Source organism: Saccopteryx bilineata, chromosome X (genome assembly GCF_036850765.1).
Source record: "Saccopteryx bilineata isolate mSacBil1 chromosome X, mSacBil1_pri_phased_curated, whole genome shotgun sequence".
Lineage (NCBI taxonomy): Eukaryota > Metazoa > Chordata > Mammalia > Chiroptera > Emballonuridae > Saccopteryx > Saccopteryx bilineata.
The window spans coordinates 86,090,326-86,107,084 of NC_089502.1; the positions used below are offsets into that span (position 1 = coordinate 86,090,326).

General features: G+C 38.4%; 1 protein-coding gene and 1 non-coding gene across 2 annotated transcripts in view; one reads left to right on the forward strand and one right to left on the reverse strand.

The window, feature by feature from the left end:
* The first annotated feature begins 715 nt into the window (after positions 1-715).
* Positions 716-16,759, forward strand: part of FMR1NB (FMR1 neighbor) — a 32,036-nt gene continuing 15,992 nt past the window's right edge. Inside the window, exon 1 of the mRNA XM_066250492.1 lies at positions 716-1,037. Coding sequence (XP_066106589.1) covers positions 716-1,037 — 322 coding nt within the window. The remainder of the gene's footprint in view (positions 1,038-16,759) is intronic.
* Positions 3,361-3,436, reverse strand: TRNAS-AGA (transfer RNA serine (anticodon AGA)). The gene has a single exon. It is a non-coding gene; the product is annotated as a tRNA-Ser (tRNA).

Here is a 16,759-nt window from a genome sequence, read left to right on the forward strand (position 1 = left end):
GCGCGCTGGAGGGGTGGAGAAGCAAATGGGCGCTTCTCCTGTGTGCCCTGGCCAGGAATCGAACCCGGGTCCTCCGCACGCTAGGCTGACACTCTACCCCTGAGCCAACCGGCCAGGGCTTATTTTTATTTATTGATTTTAGCAAGAGAGAAAAGTTAAGAGAGAAAGAGAGACATTCTTGTATGTGCCCTGAATGGGGATCAAACCCACAACTTCTGTGCTTCAGAAGGATGCTCCAACCAACCTACCTATCTGGCCAGGGTGGAAACTTATTTCTTAACTATGTGGAATTTTTATTAGTTAAAATTTACATTTATATAGACATATTTGACTAATGGATACTGTAATGAGCAACTGTAGTGTCTATCGATGCTACAGTGCCTATCATAGGATTGAATCTGAGTAGGAATTAGCAGTCAAGGTTGGAGTCTGTATTCCACTGAGGCCATTTTGTTGATCTGTGACAAACAGCCATGATCCTGGAGCAGACCCCAGGCCCCATTAATTCAACAAAAATTAACAAGCACAAGGAAAGTCAGGCCTTGAGTGGGTAAGGACGCACAAGATATCCTGCCCTAGGTTAAAAAGGGGCGGGACCTGGGGATGAGGGACAGCACGTGCTGCCCAGCGTGTTCCACGCATGCGTCAGTACCCAGGGGCTTCTGGGTGAAGGGCTGACCAACAAGGCATCCTCTCAGCTAGTCAGAAGGGAGCCATGCCTTCCGATGGGAGATGGGTGAGAAGGAGGACCGGGTCGGAGACCAGGGATTCCAGAGGGGCACCCATAAGGCTGATCAGACGTGAGGAGTTTTATGCTGAGGAGAACCCTGTCGTGGGATCAGACCTTAGCGGCAGCAGCGGTCTTGGGCGCCATCCCATCATGGCTGCCACGCCTCAGCCCAGCTGGCAGGCGTCCTTGCGCGGCCACAGAGCTGAGGGGCAACAGTCTCTGGTGAAGATGTGGGCCCACAGTCGTTTGGTTCTGTTGCTGCTCACCATCTGTGCAGTGATGCTGCTGTGCCACTACCTGGGTTTTGGTAAGTGTCTTCCCTGGGCCGTGTGGGGTGCCACCTGGGCAGCGGTGTGCAGGCACCCCACTAGAGCCATCCATGAGCCTGCCCTTCCCCCCTTTTGCCCTACAGGCATCTCTATCTTTCAGCCTCCCTTCAGAACCACCGTCTTCCCTCGGCTCCCCTCAGAAAGCCTTTCTGTTCTCAATTTCACTCACCAAACACTGACCTCCCTCCTTCACCTCCTGTCATTTTAGAAAAATTGAAGTGAAATTTACGGAATACAAAATCAACCCTTTTACAGTTGATAATTTGGTGGAATATATTATATTTAAGTATTGTGCAGCCACCACCTCTATCTAATTCCAAAATACTTTTATCACTCCAAATGAAAATCACAGTTTTTTATAATGTGGTCCCCTCCCCCATTTCCAGGCAACGGATTATCCCCAAACTGTATTCTGCTGGTCTATATGTCTATCCATACATCAGTACAAAGCTCTTTTCATTACTGTAGTTTTTTAGCAAGTTCATAAATTGGGACATGTGAGTCTTACAATTTTGTTCTTTATTTATACTACACTCCTCACAAAAAATAGGCGACATTTTATTACTTCATATTCATTTTGAAATATCCTCTAATTTTTGTAAGCAGTCAATTTTGAGTATTTAAGACCTCTTGCAATTACATATGTATTTGGAAATCAGATTTTTCATTTAAAGGGCCAATGGAATTTTGATGGGAATTGCTTTGAATCTGTTGATCACTTTGAACAGTATTTCCATCTTAACAATATTAAGGCTTCTAATCGCGAATATGAGATGTATTACTGTTTATTTATTTCTTTATTTAAGCAATGTTTTGTAGTTTTCAGCGTACAAGTCTTAACATCCTTAGTTAAATTTATTCTTAGATATTTTGTTCACTTGGATGCTATTGTAAATGAAATTATTTACTTAACTTTCTTTTTGTATTTTTTCCTTGCTAATGTATAGAAGCACAATAATTTTTGCACACTGAGCTTGTACCCTATAACTTTGCTGAATTTGTTTATTAGCTCTAGAAATTTTTGTTGTGGACTTTTTTGAATATTCCATATGTAGAATCATGTTATCTGTGAATAGAGATAGTTTTACATTTTCCTTTACATTTTGGATCTTTTATTTCTTTTTATGTCCTAATTGCTTTGGCTAGAACTTCTAGTATAATGTTGAATAATAGCAGGAAAAGTGAGCATCCTTGTCTTGTTCCTGATCTTAAGGGTAAAGCTCTGTCTTTTTTTCTTAAGTTTTTAAAACCAGAATTTATTTCTGTTTAAAAATACTCAAGAGACCTTAAAAAGGTCCAAAGGCCCAAAATGTCCAGGTTTAATATAAGATCATACTGAAGTGGTATCTGTTAGTTTCTCTGTTAACTTAGGCATCAATTTGATATTTGTCAATGAAATACTCTGATAATTCTTCTACATGGGTAATGGTGATTTCCTCTGGCTCCTGGTGTGTTTCATAAATAGCCTTCAACTCAAGAATGATGAAAAATGTAATACAAGAAATAATCATGAAACACCTGCAGATTCTACTTGAATATACTTTCTATATTACTCTTTGAAACTAGATCCAATGACTATCAATTTGATTAGTGGACATCATGATAAATGTCATCTGCAAAGACTGGTATTAAATGTAGCTCTTGCAGAACAGAAACCAGCAAACACCCATCAGGACGAAATACCTAAGCTCTGTCTTTACTATTGATTATGATGTTAGCTATTTATTTTTCATAAGTGATATTTATCATATTGAGGAACTTACTTTATATTCATAGTTTACTGGGTAATATTCATTATGAAAGGTGTTGGATTTTGTCAACTGCATTTTCTGCATCAATTGAGATGATTGTGTAAATATCCTTCATTCTATTAATGTGGTATATTAGATTGATTTTCTATGTTGAACCACTCTTGAATTTGTGTGATAACCCCCATCCCTTGGCCAGTGTGTATACTCGTTTTATTTTTTTATTTTATTTTATTTTATTTTTCATTTTTTCTGAAGCTAGAAACGGGGAGAGACAGTCAGACAGACTCCCGCATGCGCCCGACCGGGATCCACCCGGCACGCCTACCAGGGGCGATGCTCTGCCCACCAGGGGGCGATGCTCTGCCCATCCTGGGTGTCGCCATGTTGCGACCAGAGCCACTGTAGCGCCTGGGGCAGAGGCCACAGAGCCATGCCCAGCGCCCGGGCCATCTTTGCTCCAATGGAGCCTTGGCTGCGGGAGGGGAAGAGAGAGACAGAGAGGAAAGTGCGGCGGAGGGGTGGAGAAGCAAATGGGCGCTTCTCCTGTGTGTGCCCAGGCCGGGAATCGAACCCGGGTCCTCCGCACTCTAGGCCGACGCTCTACCGCTGAGCCAACTGGCCAGGGCTTATACTAGTTTTAATATGCTGTTGCATTTGGTTTGATAGTTTCTTGTTGAGGCATTTTGTGTTTATACTGATACATGATATTGACTTGTAGATTTCTTTTCCTGTGTGTCTTTGGCTTTGGTATCAGGATAATTAGTGGTGGCATCATATAATGCAGGGGTCCCCAAACTTTTTAAACAGAGGGCCAGTTCACTGTCCCTCAGACCGGTGGAGGGCCGGAATATAAAAAAAAACTATGAACAAATCCCTATGCACACTGCACATATCTTATTTTAAAGTAAAAAACCAAAACGGGAACAAATACAATATTTAAAATAAAGAACAAGTAAATTTAAATCAACAAACTGACCAGTATTTCATTGGGAACTATGCTCCTCTCACTGACCACCAATGAAAGAGGTGCCCCTTCCAGAAGTGCAGCGGGGGCTGGATAAATGGCCTCAGGGGGCCGCATGTGGCCCACGGGCAGTAGTTTGGGGACCCCTGATATAATGCATTAAGTAGTGTTCCCGCTTCTTTTGCTTTTTAGAAGAGTTTGAGAATTAGTGTTAATTCTTCTTTAAATACTTGGTAGAAGTCTCCAGTAAAGCCATCTACTTCAGGATATTTCTTAGGAGGTTTTGATTAGTAGTTTGTTTCATTCTCTTTACTTGTTATCAGTCTTTTCTGAAAGATATTCTTTCCCTAAACCCTTTTCACAAACTACTAAATCTTCACACAAAGGCTTTTCTTTCCTTAATGAATAGCTTTCCTCCATCATTTTTGCTGAGGCCTTCTTTTCATTAGCTCCCATTAAATAGTATTAACTTTTATCACTTCACCACTCAAAGGACTAACCTCCATCACCTGCTACTGAAAGCTCTTCTACCATTAATCTCAGCTTGCTAACGCCCCTTACATCAATTCTGAAATTACTTTCTCTATCACTTTCCTTCATGGAAACATTTCTTCTTTTATTATTTTTTTATTTCTAAATTTTATTTAGAAAATTAACTTTAACACAGTGACATTGATCAATAAGAGTACATAGGTTTCAAGTAAATATTTCAATAGCGTTTGAACTGTTGATTATGTTTTATACCCATCACACAAAGTCAAATCATTTTCCGTCACTTTATATTTGTCCCTCTTTACACTTTTCCCTTCACCACCTCTCCTATCCCCTCCCTCATGTCCTCTTCCCCCTGGTAACCACTTCACTTTTATCATTGTCTATGAGTCTCAGTGTTATATATCCCACTTATGTGTGAAATCATACAGTTCTCAGCTTTTTTCTGATCTGATTATTTCACTCAGTATAATGTTCTCAGGGTCCATCCATGTTGTCGTAAATGTCACTATGTCATCATTTCTTATGGCTGAGTAGTATTCCATTGTTTATATGTACCACTTCTTCTTTATCCAGTCATCTATTGAGGGGCACTTTGTTTCCATGTCTTGGCCACTGTGAATAATGCTTCAATGAACTTGACGGTGCATGTGTTTTTATGTACCAATATTTTCAAGTTTTGGGGGTAGATACCCAGTAAAGGGATTGTGGGGTCATGTGGTCATTTTAGACTTAATTTTTTTAATCTTATTTTTATTAATTTTAATGCAGTGACATTGATAAATCAGGGTACATATGTTCCGAGAAAACAACTCCAGATTATTTTGACCTTTGATTATGCTGCATACCCCTCACTCAAAGTCAAATCGTCCTCCGTCACCTTCTATCTGGTTTTCTTTGTGCCCCTACCCTCCCCCCACTCCCTCCCTCTCCTTCCTCGCCCCTTCCCCACCCCTCCACCCTACTCCCTGTTACCATCACATTCTTGTCCATGTCTCTGAGTCTCATTTTTATGTCCCATCTATGCATTGGTTCATATAGTTCTTAGTTTTATTCTGATTTACTTGTTTCACTCTGTATAATGTTATCAAGGTCCATCCATGTTATTGTAAATGATCCGATGTCATCATTTCTTATGGCTAAGTAGTATTCCATAGTATATGTACCAAAGCTTTTTAATCCACTCGTCCTCTGATGGGCACTTGGGCTGTTTCCAGATCTTCACTATTGTGAACAATGCTGCTATAAACATGGGGGTGCATTTCTCCTTCTAGAACCGTTCTATGGTGTCCTTGGGGTATATTCCTAAAGGTGGGATGGCTGGGTCAAAAGGCAGTTCGATTTTCAATTTTTTGAGGAATCTCCATACTGTTTTCCACAGAGGCTGGACCAGTCTGCATTCCCACCAGCAATGCAGGAGGGTTCCCTTTTCTCCACATCCTCGCCAGCACTTATTCTGTGTTGTTTTGTTGATGAGTGCCATTCTAACCGGTGTGAGGTGATGTCTCATTGTGGTTTTAATTTGCATTTCTCTAATGATTAATGATGTTGAGCATTCTTTCATATGTTTATTGGCCATCTGTATATCCTCTTTGGAGAAGTGTCTATTCATTTCTTTTGCCCATTTTTGGATTGGATTGTTTGTCTTTCTGGTGTTGAGATTTACAAGTTCTTTATAAATTTTGGTTGTTAACCCCTTATCAGACACACTGTCAAATATGTTCTCCCATTCTGTAGTTTGTCTTTTTATTCTGTTCTTATTCTCTTTGGTCGTGCAAAAGCTTTTTAGTTTGATATAGTCCCATTTGTTTATCCTGTCTTTTATTTCCCTTGCCCATGGAGATAAATCAGCAAATATATCACTGCGAGAGATGTCGGAGAGCTTACTGCCTATGCTTTCTTCTAAGATGCTTATGGTTTCACGCCTTACATTTAAGTCTTTTATCCATTCTGAGTTTATTTTTGTGAATGGTGTAAGTTGGTGGTCTAGTTTCATTTTCTTGCAGGTAGCTGTCCAGTTTTCCCAACACCATTTGTTGAAGAGGCTGTCTTTACTCCATTGTATTTCCTTACCTCCTTTGTCAAATATCAGTTGTCCATAGAGCTGTGGGTTTATTTCTGGGTTCTCTGTTCTGTTCCATTGTTCTATGTGCCTGTTCTTATGCCAGTACCAGGCTGTTTTGAGTACAATGGCCTTGTAGTATAGCTTCATATCAGGAAGTGTGATACCTCCCCCTTTATTCTTCTTTTTTAAGATTGCTGAGGCTATTCGTGTTCTCTTTTGGTTCCATATAAATTGTTGGAATATGTGATCTATATCTTTAAAGTATGTCATTGGTATTTTAATTGGTATTGCATTGAATTTATAAATTACTTTGGGTAATATAGACATTTTTTAATGATGTTTATTCTTCCTAACCATGCGCATGGTATATGCTTCCACTTGTTTGTATCTTCCTTGATTTCTTTTATCAATGCTTTGTAATTTTCCGAGTACAAGTCTTTAGTCTCCTTGGTTAAATGTACTCCTAGGTACTTTATTTTTTTGGTTGTAATAGTGAAGGGGATTGTTTCCTTAATTTCTCTTTCTGATTGTTCATTCTTGGTGTATAAAAATACCTCTGATATCTGAGTATTAATTTTATATCCTGCCACCTTGCTGAATTCATTTATCGGGTCCAGTAGGTTTTTGACTGAGACTTTAGGGTTTTCTATATATAATATCATATCATCTGCAAATAATGATAGCTTTACTTCTTCTTTTCCAACTTGAATGCCTTTTATTTCTTCTTCTTGTGTGATTGCTGCGGCTAGGACTTCCAGGACTATGTTGAATAAGAGTGGTGAAAGGGGGCACCCCTGCCTTGATCCTGATCTTAAGGGGATTGCTTTTAATTTTTGCCCTTTGAGTATGATGTTGGCTGTGGGTTTGTCATAGATGGCTTTTATCATGTTGAGGTATGTTTCCTGTATTCCCACTTTGCTGAGAGTTTTGATCATGAATGGGTGCTGGATTTTATCAAATGCTTTTTCTGCATCTATTGAAATTATCATGTGGTTTTTCTCCTTCCTTTCATTTATGTGATGAATAACATTGATAGATTTGTGAATATTGTACCGGCCTTGCCTCCCCAGAATAAATCCCACTTGATCATGGTGTATGATTTTTTCCATATACTGTTGGATCCGGTTTGCTAATATTTTGTTGAGGATTTTAGCATCTAAATTCATCAGGGATATTGGCCTATAATTTTCTGTCTTTGTGTTGTCTTTGCCTGGTTTTGGAATCAGAATTATGCTCGCCTCATAAAAGGAGCTTGGAAGTCTTCCTAATTCTTGAATTTTTTGAAAAAGCTTGAGAAGGATAGGAATTAGTTCTTCTTTGAATCGTTGGTAGAATTCACTTGTGAAGCCATCTGGCCCAGGACTTTCTTTGTTGGGAGTTTTTTGACAACTGTTTTGATCTCATTTGGTGTAATCAGTCAGTTTAGGTTTTCTGATTCTTCCAGACTGATTTTTGGAAGATTGTATGTTTCAAGGAATTTATCCATTTCATCTAGGTTGTCTAGGTTTTTGGCATACAGTTCTTAATAGTATTTTCTTACAATCCTTTGTATTTCTGTTGTGTCAGTTGTTATTTCTCCCCTCTCATTTCTAATTTTATTTATTTGAGTCCTCTCTCTCTTTTTCTTGGTGAGTCTAGTTAAAGGTTCATCAATCTTGTTTACCTTTTCAAAAAACCAGCTCCTAGTTTCATTGATCCTCTGTATTGTTTTTTAGTCTCTATGTCATTTATTTCTGCTCTGATCTTTATTATTTCCTTCCTTCTACTACATTTAGGCTTTACTTACTGTTCTTTTTCTAGTTCTTTTAGATGCAGGGTTAAGTTGTTTATTTGAGCTTTTTCTAGCTTCTTAAAGTGTGCCTGTAGTGCTATGAACTTCCCTCTCAGTACTGCTTTTGCTGTGTCCCATAAATTTTGAGTTCTTGTATGCTCGTAATCATTCGTTTCTAAGAATTTTTTATATCTTCTTTGATCTCATTCTTAATCCATTCGTTATTTAACAACCTGCTATTTACTTTCCATGTATTTGAGAATTTTTGAGCTTTTCTGTTGTGGTAGATTTCTAGTTTCATGCCATTGTGATCAAAGAAAGTGTTTGATATGATTTCAGTCTTCTTAAATTTGTTGAGACCACCTTTTTGTCCTAACATGTGGTCTATCCTAGAGAATGTACCATGAGCACTTTAAAAAAATGTATATTCGGCCCTGGCCGGTTGGCTCAGCAGTAGAGCGTCGGCCTAGCGTGCGGAGGACCCGGGTTCGATTCCCGGCCAGGGCACACAGGAGAAGCGCCCATTTGCTTCTCCACCCCTCCGCCGCGCTTTCCTCTCTGTCTCTCTCTTCCCCTCCCGCAGCCAAGGCTCCATTGGAGCAAAGATGGCCCCGGCGCTGGGCATGGCTCTGTGGCCTCTGCCCCAGGCGCTAGAGTGGCTCTGGTCGCAACATGGCGACACCCAGGATGGGCAGAGCATCGCCCCCTGGTGGGCAGAGCATCGCCCCTGGTGGGCGTGCCGGGTGGATCCCGGTCGGGCGCATGCGGGAGTCTGTCTGACTGTTTCTCCCTGTTTCCAGCTTCAGAAAAAAGAAAAAAAAAATGTATATTCTGCTGCTTTAGGGTGAAAGGTTCTGTAGATATCTATTAAGTCCAGTTGATCTAGTGTGTCCTTTAAGTCTGCTGTTTCTTTGTTAATTTTCTTTCTTGAGGATCTATCTAATGATGTTAGTAGTGTATTAAAATCCCCTACTATTATAGTGTTGCTGTTGATCTCACTCTTTATATCCATCAAAGTCTTCTTTATATATTTAGGTGCTCCTATATTAGGTGCATAGATATTTATAATAGTTATATCTTCCTGTTGGATTGCTCTCTTTATCATTACGTAGTGGCCTTCTTTATCTCTTACTATATTCTTTGTTTTAAAGTCCATTTTGTCTGATATAAGTATTGCTACCCCAGCTTTTTTTTTCATTTCCATTTGCATGAAATGTTTTTTTCCATCCTTTTTACCTTCAACCTATGTGCATCTTTTGTTTTAAGGTGTGTCTCTTGTAGACAGCATATGTACGGGTCCTGTTTTCTCATCCATGCAGCTACCCTATGTCTTTTGATTGGATCATTTAATCCATTTACATTTAGGGTTATTATTGACATGTAGTTGTTTGTTGTCATTTTATTCTTTGAGGCTGTATTCCTCTTTTGCTATATTCTTTTCCCACTTTGATTTGTTTACACCATGCCCCTTAACATTTCCTGCAGCATTGGTTTGGTTGTAATGAATTCCTTGAGTTTTTTTTGTCTGAGAAACTTTTTATTTCTCCTTCAATTTTAAATGATAGCCTTGCTGGATAAAGTAGTCTTGGTTTTAGGTTCTTGTTCTGCATTACTTTGAATATTTCTTGTCATTCCCTTCTGGCTTCAAGTGTTTCTGTTGAGAAGTCTGATGTAATCCTTATGGGGGCTCCTTTCTAGGTTATAGCCTTTTTTTCTCTCACAGCTTTTAATATTTTCTCTTTATCACTTAGCTTTGGTATTTTAATTATGATGTGTCTTGGTGTAGGTTTCTTTGGGTTTCTTTTTAGTGGAGTTCTCTGTGCTTCTTGATCTTGTGAGACTTTCTCTTGCATTAATTTAGGGAAGTTTTCAGCTATGATATGATTGAACAAAGCCTCTATCCCTTGTTCTTTCTCTTCTTCTTCTTCAGGAACCCTTATGATATGGATGTTATTTCTCTTTATGTTGTCACAGAGCTCTCTAAGAGTTTCCTCAGACTTTTTGAGTCTCTTTTCTTTTTTCTTCTCTGCTTTCATACCTTCATTCCAGTTGTCCTCCTACTCGCTGATTCGATCCTCAGCTTCATCCATATTGCTTTTAATTCCTTCCATTGTGGTCTTCATTTCTGATATTGTATTTGTCATCTCCGACTGATTCTTTTTTAGTATTTCAATATCCTTTTTTATACTTGCTATTTCTTTATTTAGGTGTTCGTGATGACCATCCATTGTTGTTCTAAGATCCCTAAGCATCCTTACAATCATTATTTTAAACTCCACATTCAATAGTTTGATTATTTCCGTATCACTCAGTTCATTTCCTGAAGGTCTCTCTTGTGGTTTCATTTGGATTGCACTTCTTTGTCTTCTCATTGTGCCTGGGTGTCTGGGTGTTTTCTTTGTAGAGCTGGTTGAGTCCAGGCTTCGTGTTGTCTGCCTCTACTTTTTGCTTGTGTTGTTTCTAAGTCTTCTTGGGTTGGCATCAGCTATTATTTGTAATCCACTTTAGGATTTGGACCCCTTTGAAGTCTTGATTTGTTTGTTTTCTTAACAGGTGATTGTCTTGTTTGCTGATCTCAGCAGGGGGCTTATTTGAAACTGTATCCAGGAATGGGATGGGTGTGACCTGAGGCTCTGAAGTCTTCTTCTGTCAGTTAATCTCTCTGGGGGCGGGTTGCTTTCTCAGCTTCAGTAGGGGGAAGTGTTTCTCAGATCTCCAAGGAGACCTGAGTTACTGCCCCTCCTCCCCAGTTCTTGTTTTCAGCTGTGTCTTGTTGCACTGATTAGAACTGGAGAGATGTTTTATCTCTGTGACCTGGAAGTACTTTTGTATTTTGCTTTGTGGAAGGATCAGCCCCTCCCCCAGTTATGGCCGCTTCCAACACTAAATGAGTCAGCTTTTTATGTCATCACCTATATTCCTCTCCCCCTCACCATCCGTCTCTCTCTTTCTCCTTTCTTTTTGGAAGACAACTGGGCCCTTTCAACACACTTCGTTCCCTGGTCACCAGGTAAGTGGCTGTGAGCAGTATTTACTGCTCTTTGCCTTGGAACTGAGAGCCCATTCTAACCCCCTCCCCGTTCCTGTAAGCAGGGGAGATTCAGGCGCTCCTTACCAGGTTTGTTGTGGCTTCTTTGCTCCTTGATTTTTGAAAGCTGTTCTTGTAGTCCAGATTTGGTTTTTCATGCTGATTGTTCATAAATTAGTTTATAATCCAGTTCGGTGGTGTGAGCTGGGAGTCTGTGTGTCTGCCTACTCCACTGCCATCTTCAGGTTTCCCCTAGACTTAATTTTTTGAGGAACCACCATACTTTCATCCATATTGGCTGTACCAGTTTACACTTCAACCAGCAGTGAATGAGGGTTCCTTTTCCTCCACAGCCTGTTATTATCTGTCTTGTTGATAATAGCCAGTCTAACAGATGTGAGGTGGCATCTCATTGTAGTTTTGATTTGCGTTTCTTGCATAGCTTGTGAAGGTGAGCATCTTTTCATATATCTGTTGGCCATTTGTATATCCTCTTGGGAGAAGTTTCTGTTCAAGTCCTCTCCTCATTTTTTAATTGGATTGTTTACTTGTTTGTTGCTGAGCTCTGTGATTTCTTTATATATTGTGATTATTAGCCCCTTTTTGGAGCTGTTGTTTGAAAATATCATGTCCCATTTAGTTGGCTGCCTATTTGATTTGTTACCAGTTTCTTTTGTTGTGCAGAAGCTTTTTAGTTGGATATAGCTGCATTTATTTATTATTGCCTTTACTTCCCTTGCCTTTGGAGTCAAATTCATAAATTATTTTCTATGGACAAGGTCCATAAGCTTAATACTTATGTTTTCTTTTATGTAATTTATTAGTTTGGATCTTATATTTAGGTCTTTAATCTATTTTGAATTAGTTTTTGTGCAGGGGGACAAACTGTTGTCAAGTTTTATTTTTTGCCTATGGCTTTCCGATTTTCCCAGCATTATTTAATGAAGAGGCTTTCTTTTCTCCATTGTGTGTATTTGGCTTCTTTGTCAAAGATGATTTGTCTACATGTATGTGGTTTTATTTCTGGGCTCTTGATTCTATTCCATTGGTCTGTATGTCTGTTTGTCTTCCAGTACCATGCTGTTTTGATTATCGTGGCTCTGAAGTATAATTTGATGTCATGTAGTATGATACCTCTGGCTTTATTCTTTTTCCTCTGGAATGCTTTGGCTATTTAGGTTTTTTTATAGTTCCATACAAACCTGGTGATTCTTGTTCCATTTCTTTAAAAAAATGACATTGGGATTTTGATGGGGATTGCATTAAATTTAGATATTGCTTTTGGTAATATGGCCATTTTAACTATGTTGATTCTTCCAGTCCATGAACATGTATGATTTTTCCATTTCATCATGTCTTTTTCAATTTCTTTCAAGAATATTTTGTAGTTTTAAGTATATATGTCCTTCATATCCTTTGTTAAGTTTATTAGTAGGTGTTTTATTTTGTTTGTTGCAATTGTAAAAGGAATTTCTTTTTATTTCATTTCCTAAAGTTTCATCATTGGCATATAAGAGAACAGTAGATTTCTGTATATTGATTTTGTATCCTGTGACTTTTCTGTCTTGCTTTATTGTTTTTAATAGTTTTTGGTGGAGTCTTTCAGGTTTTCTATATACAAGATCATGTCAGCTGCAAAAAGTGATACCTTTACTTTTTCATTCCCAATATGGATGCCTTTTATTTCTTTCTCTTGCCTGATAACTTTAGCTAAAACTTCCATAACTATGCTGAATAAGAGTGGAAAGAGTGGGCAACCTTGTCTTGTTCTTGGTTTCAGAGGAAAAGCCCTCACTTTCTCACCATTTAGTATGATATTAGCTGATGGTTTGTCATATATGGCCTGTATTATGTTGAGGTACTTTCCTTCTCTTCCAATTTTCTGAGTGTTTTAAACATAAAGAGATGTTGTAGCTTACTGAGTGCCTTTTCTGCATCTGTTGATAGATCATATGATTTTTTGTTGTTTGTTTTGTTGATGTGGTATATTATGTTGATCAATTTATGTTTGTTGAACCATCCTTCATCCTTGTGCTCCTGGAATAAATCCCACTTAATTGTAATGTATTATTATTTTAATGTGTTGTTGTATTCAGTTTGCTAGTATTTTGTTTAGGATTTTTGCATCTGTATTCATTAGTGATACTGATCTGTAGTTTTTGTTGTTGTTTTATGTGTTGTCCTTGCCAGGTTTTGATATCAGGGTTATGTTGGCCTCATAAAATGTGTTGGGCAGTATAGCTTCTTCTTTCATATTTTGAAAGACTTTGAGAAGGATAGGTACCAAATCATCTTTGAATGTTTGGTTGAATTCACTACTTTAGCCAACTGGTCCTTGACTTTTGTGTTTGGGACCAGTTGTTACCTCCCTTATTATAGGTCTATTTAGGTTTTTCACTTCTTCGTGGCTCAGTCTACAAAGATTGTATATTTCTAGGAATTTATCCATTTCCTCTGAATTGTTTATTTTGGTGGCATATAATCGTTTATATTCTACTATGATCCTTTGTGGATCTATGATGCCTGTGGCAATTTCTCCTCTTTTATTTTGAATTTTGTTTATAGGAGCCCTTCCTTTTATTCTTAGTGAGCTAGCCAGCAGTTTGTTGATTTTATTGATCTTTTCAAATATCCAGTTCTTTGTTGTATTAATTTTTCTCTAGTTTTGTTTTCTATTTGATTTAGTTCTACTCTAATTTATACTATTTTCTTTCTTCTGACTTTGGGTTGTGTTTGTTTTTCTTTTTATAGTTCTTTAAAGTGTGATATTAGGTTGTTTACTTAGGATCTCTGTTGCTTCTTTTTTAATTTTTTTTATTAATTTTTAGAGAGGAGAGAGAGTGGGGGGGGCAGGAAGCTTCAACTCCCATATGTGCTTTGACCAGGCAAGCCCAGGGTTTTGAACTGGCAACTTCAGTGTTTCCAGATCGACGCTTTATCCACTGCGCCACCACAGGTCAGGCTGTTGTTTCTTTATATAAGCATGTAATGATATAAACTTCCCTCTTATTATTGCTTTCTCTGCATCCCAGAAATTTTGATGTGTTGTGCTGTTTTTTTCATTTGTCTGTATATATATTTTGATCTCTGCTCTTAAGTCTTCTTTAATTTAGCCATTTTCTAGAAGTATGCTTTTTAATTTTTACATTTTTGTGGGTTTCTTTACTTTCCTTTTACAGTTGAATTCTAATTTTAAAGCCATATAATCAGAAAATATTTTTGATGTAATTTCAGTCTTCCTGAATTTGTTGATGTTAGTTTTGTGGCCCAACATATGGTCTATCCTTGAGAATGTCCCATGCACACTAGAGAAGAATGTGTAATCTGATGTTTTGAGATGAAATGTCCTATAAATGTCTGTTATGTCCATTTGTTCCAGAGTGTCACTTAAGGCTGATATTTCTTTATTGATTTTCTGTTTTGATGATCTATATAAAGTCATCAACGATGTGTTGGAATATCCAAGTGTGCCAGTTAGGGCACACAGGAGAAGTGCCCATCTGCTTCTCCACCTTTCCCCTTCTCACTTCTCTCTGTCTCCATCTCTCCCTCTCTTCTCCTTCCCTCCTGAAGTCAAGGCTCGATTAGAGTGAGTTGGCCCCAAGTATTGAGGATGGCTGCATGGCCTCCACCTCAGGTGCAATAAAAGTAATGACTCCAGTTGCAATGGAGCAAGGACCACAGATGGGCAGAGCATTGCTCTCTAGTGTGCTTGCTGCATAGATCCTTGTTGGGGCACATGTGGGAGTCTGTCTCTACCTCCTAGGCTGTCACTCAAAAAATGAAAAAAATAAAGAAAGAAATATTCAAGTGTGATAATGTTTTTGTCTGCTTCTATTTTTAGATCAGTTAGTAGATATCTTATATATTTTGGTGCTCCCTGGTTCAGTGCATATATATTAATAAGTGTTTCCCTGGCCATTTAACTCAGTAGTAGAGTGTCAGCCTGGCATGTGGAAGTCCTGGGTTTGATTCCCAATCAGGACACCTAGGAGAAGTGCCCATCTTCTTTTCTACCCTTTCCCCTCTCCTTTTTCTCTATCTCTCCCCCTTCCACAACCAAGGCTCCATTGCAGCAAAGTTGCCCTGGGCACTGAGGATGGCTCTATGGCCTCCACCTGAGGTGTGAGAATGACTCTGGATGCAATGGAGCAATACTCCAGATGGGCAGAGCATCACCTCTTAGGGGGCATGTTGAGTGGAACCCGGTTGGGCACATTTGGGAGTCTGTCTCTCTGCTTTCCCGCTTCTCACTTTAGAAAAACACAAAACAAACAAACAAATAGAGAAGTGTTATGTCTTCTTGATACAATGTCCCCTTTATCATTATGAAATGTCCATCTAGGTCTCTGGTTACCTTTATTTTCTTGAAGTTGGTATTGTCCGTTATGATCATGGCTATACCTGCTTATGTTTGGATGTTATTTGCTTGGAAAATCATTTTCCAACCTTTCACTTTGATTATGCTTTTGACCTTGTTGCTTAGATGTGTCTCTTAAAGGCAGATATGGTTGGGTTTTGCTTTGTGATCCAATCTGCTACTCTCTGCCTCTTTATTGGTGAACTCAGTCTGTTTTCATTTAGGGTAATTATTGACACTTGAGGATTTCCTATAGCCATTTTATGTTTTGTTTTCTGGTAGCTCTGTGTCTTGTTTGTTTCTCCTCTTTTATGTTTCTGTCAGTTGTTTTTGTTTGGTTGTACTCCATATTTCTAATTTTTTGTTTCTACTTTTTTTAAGATGTGTGTTTCAGTAGTGGCTTTTTCGTGTGTGGTTACCATTAGGTTATTAAGAGAAAAATGTTCATATATACAAGAGTCCTTTGTCTTATGAGAATGCCTGGACTCCATCCTAGTATGCTACCACCAATCTTTATCCTCTCTTTTTTATGTTATTGTTGTCACAGATTATCCTTATTTTTAATGTGACCTTGCTGGAGCTTTTACTTTTGATTTGTTTTGTTCTTTGTGCCTTGTCTAATAACACCCTTGAGTATTTCCCGCAATGGAAATTTTCTGGTGATAAATTCCCTCAGCTTCTGTATGTCTGTAAAAGTTTTTATTTCTCCTTCATATTTGAAGGGTAACTTTGATGGATATAGTATTCTTGACTGGTAATTCCTCTCTTTCAGTATTTTCAATATTTTGGTCCACTCTCTTTTGTCTTGTAGAGTTTCTGCTGAGAAGTCTGATGATAACCTAGTGAGCTTTCCTTTTTATGTTATATTATTTTTCCCCAGTTTCTTTGATGATTCTTTCTTTGTCATTGATTTTTGACAATTTTATTACAATATGTCTTGGACTAGGTCTGTTTAAGTTGCTATAACTCAGTGTGCTATTTGCTTCTTGGATTTTAGACTTTAACTCTATTCCTAGGCTTGGGAAATTTTTATCAATTATTTGTTTGAATTGATTTCTATTCCCTTCTCCCTCTCTTCTTTTTCTGATATACTCATTTTTCTTATATCGCTCTTTCTGATGGGTTCAGATAACTCTTTTAGAGTTCACTCAGTTTTTTTTAATTTTATGAGTCTCTCTCCTCTTCTTTCTGTAGATCTCTAGTTGCCTGTCTTCAATGTCACTGATTATTTCCTGTATCTGGTTTGTTCTGTTTGCTGAACTTGCTACC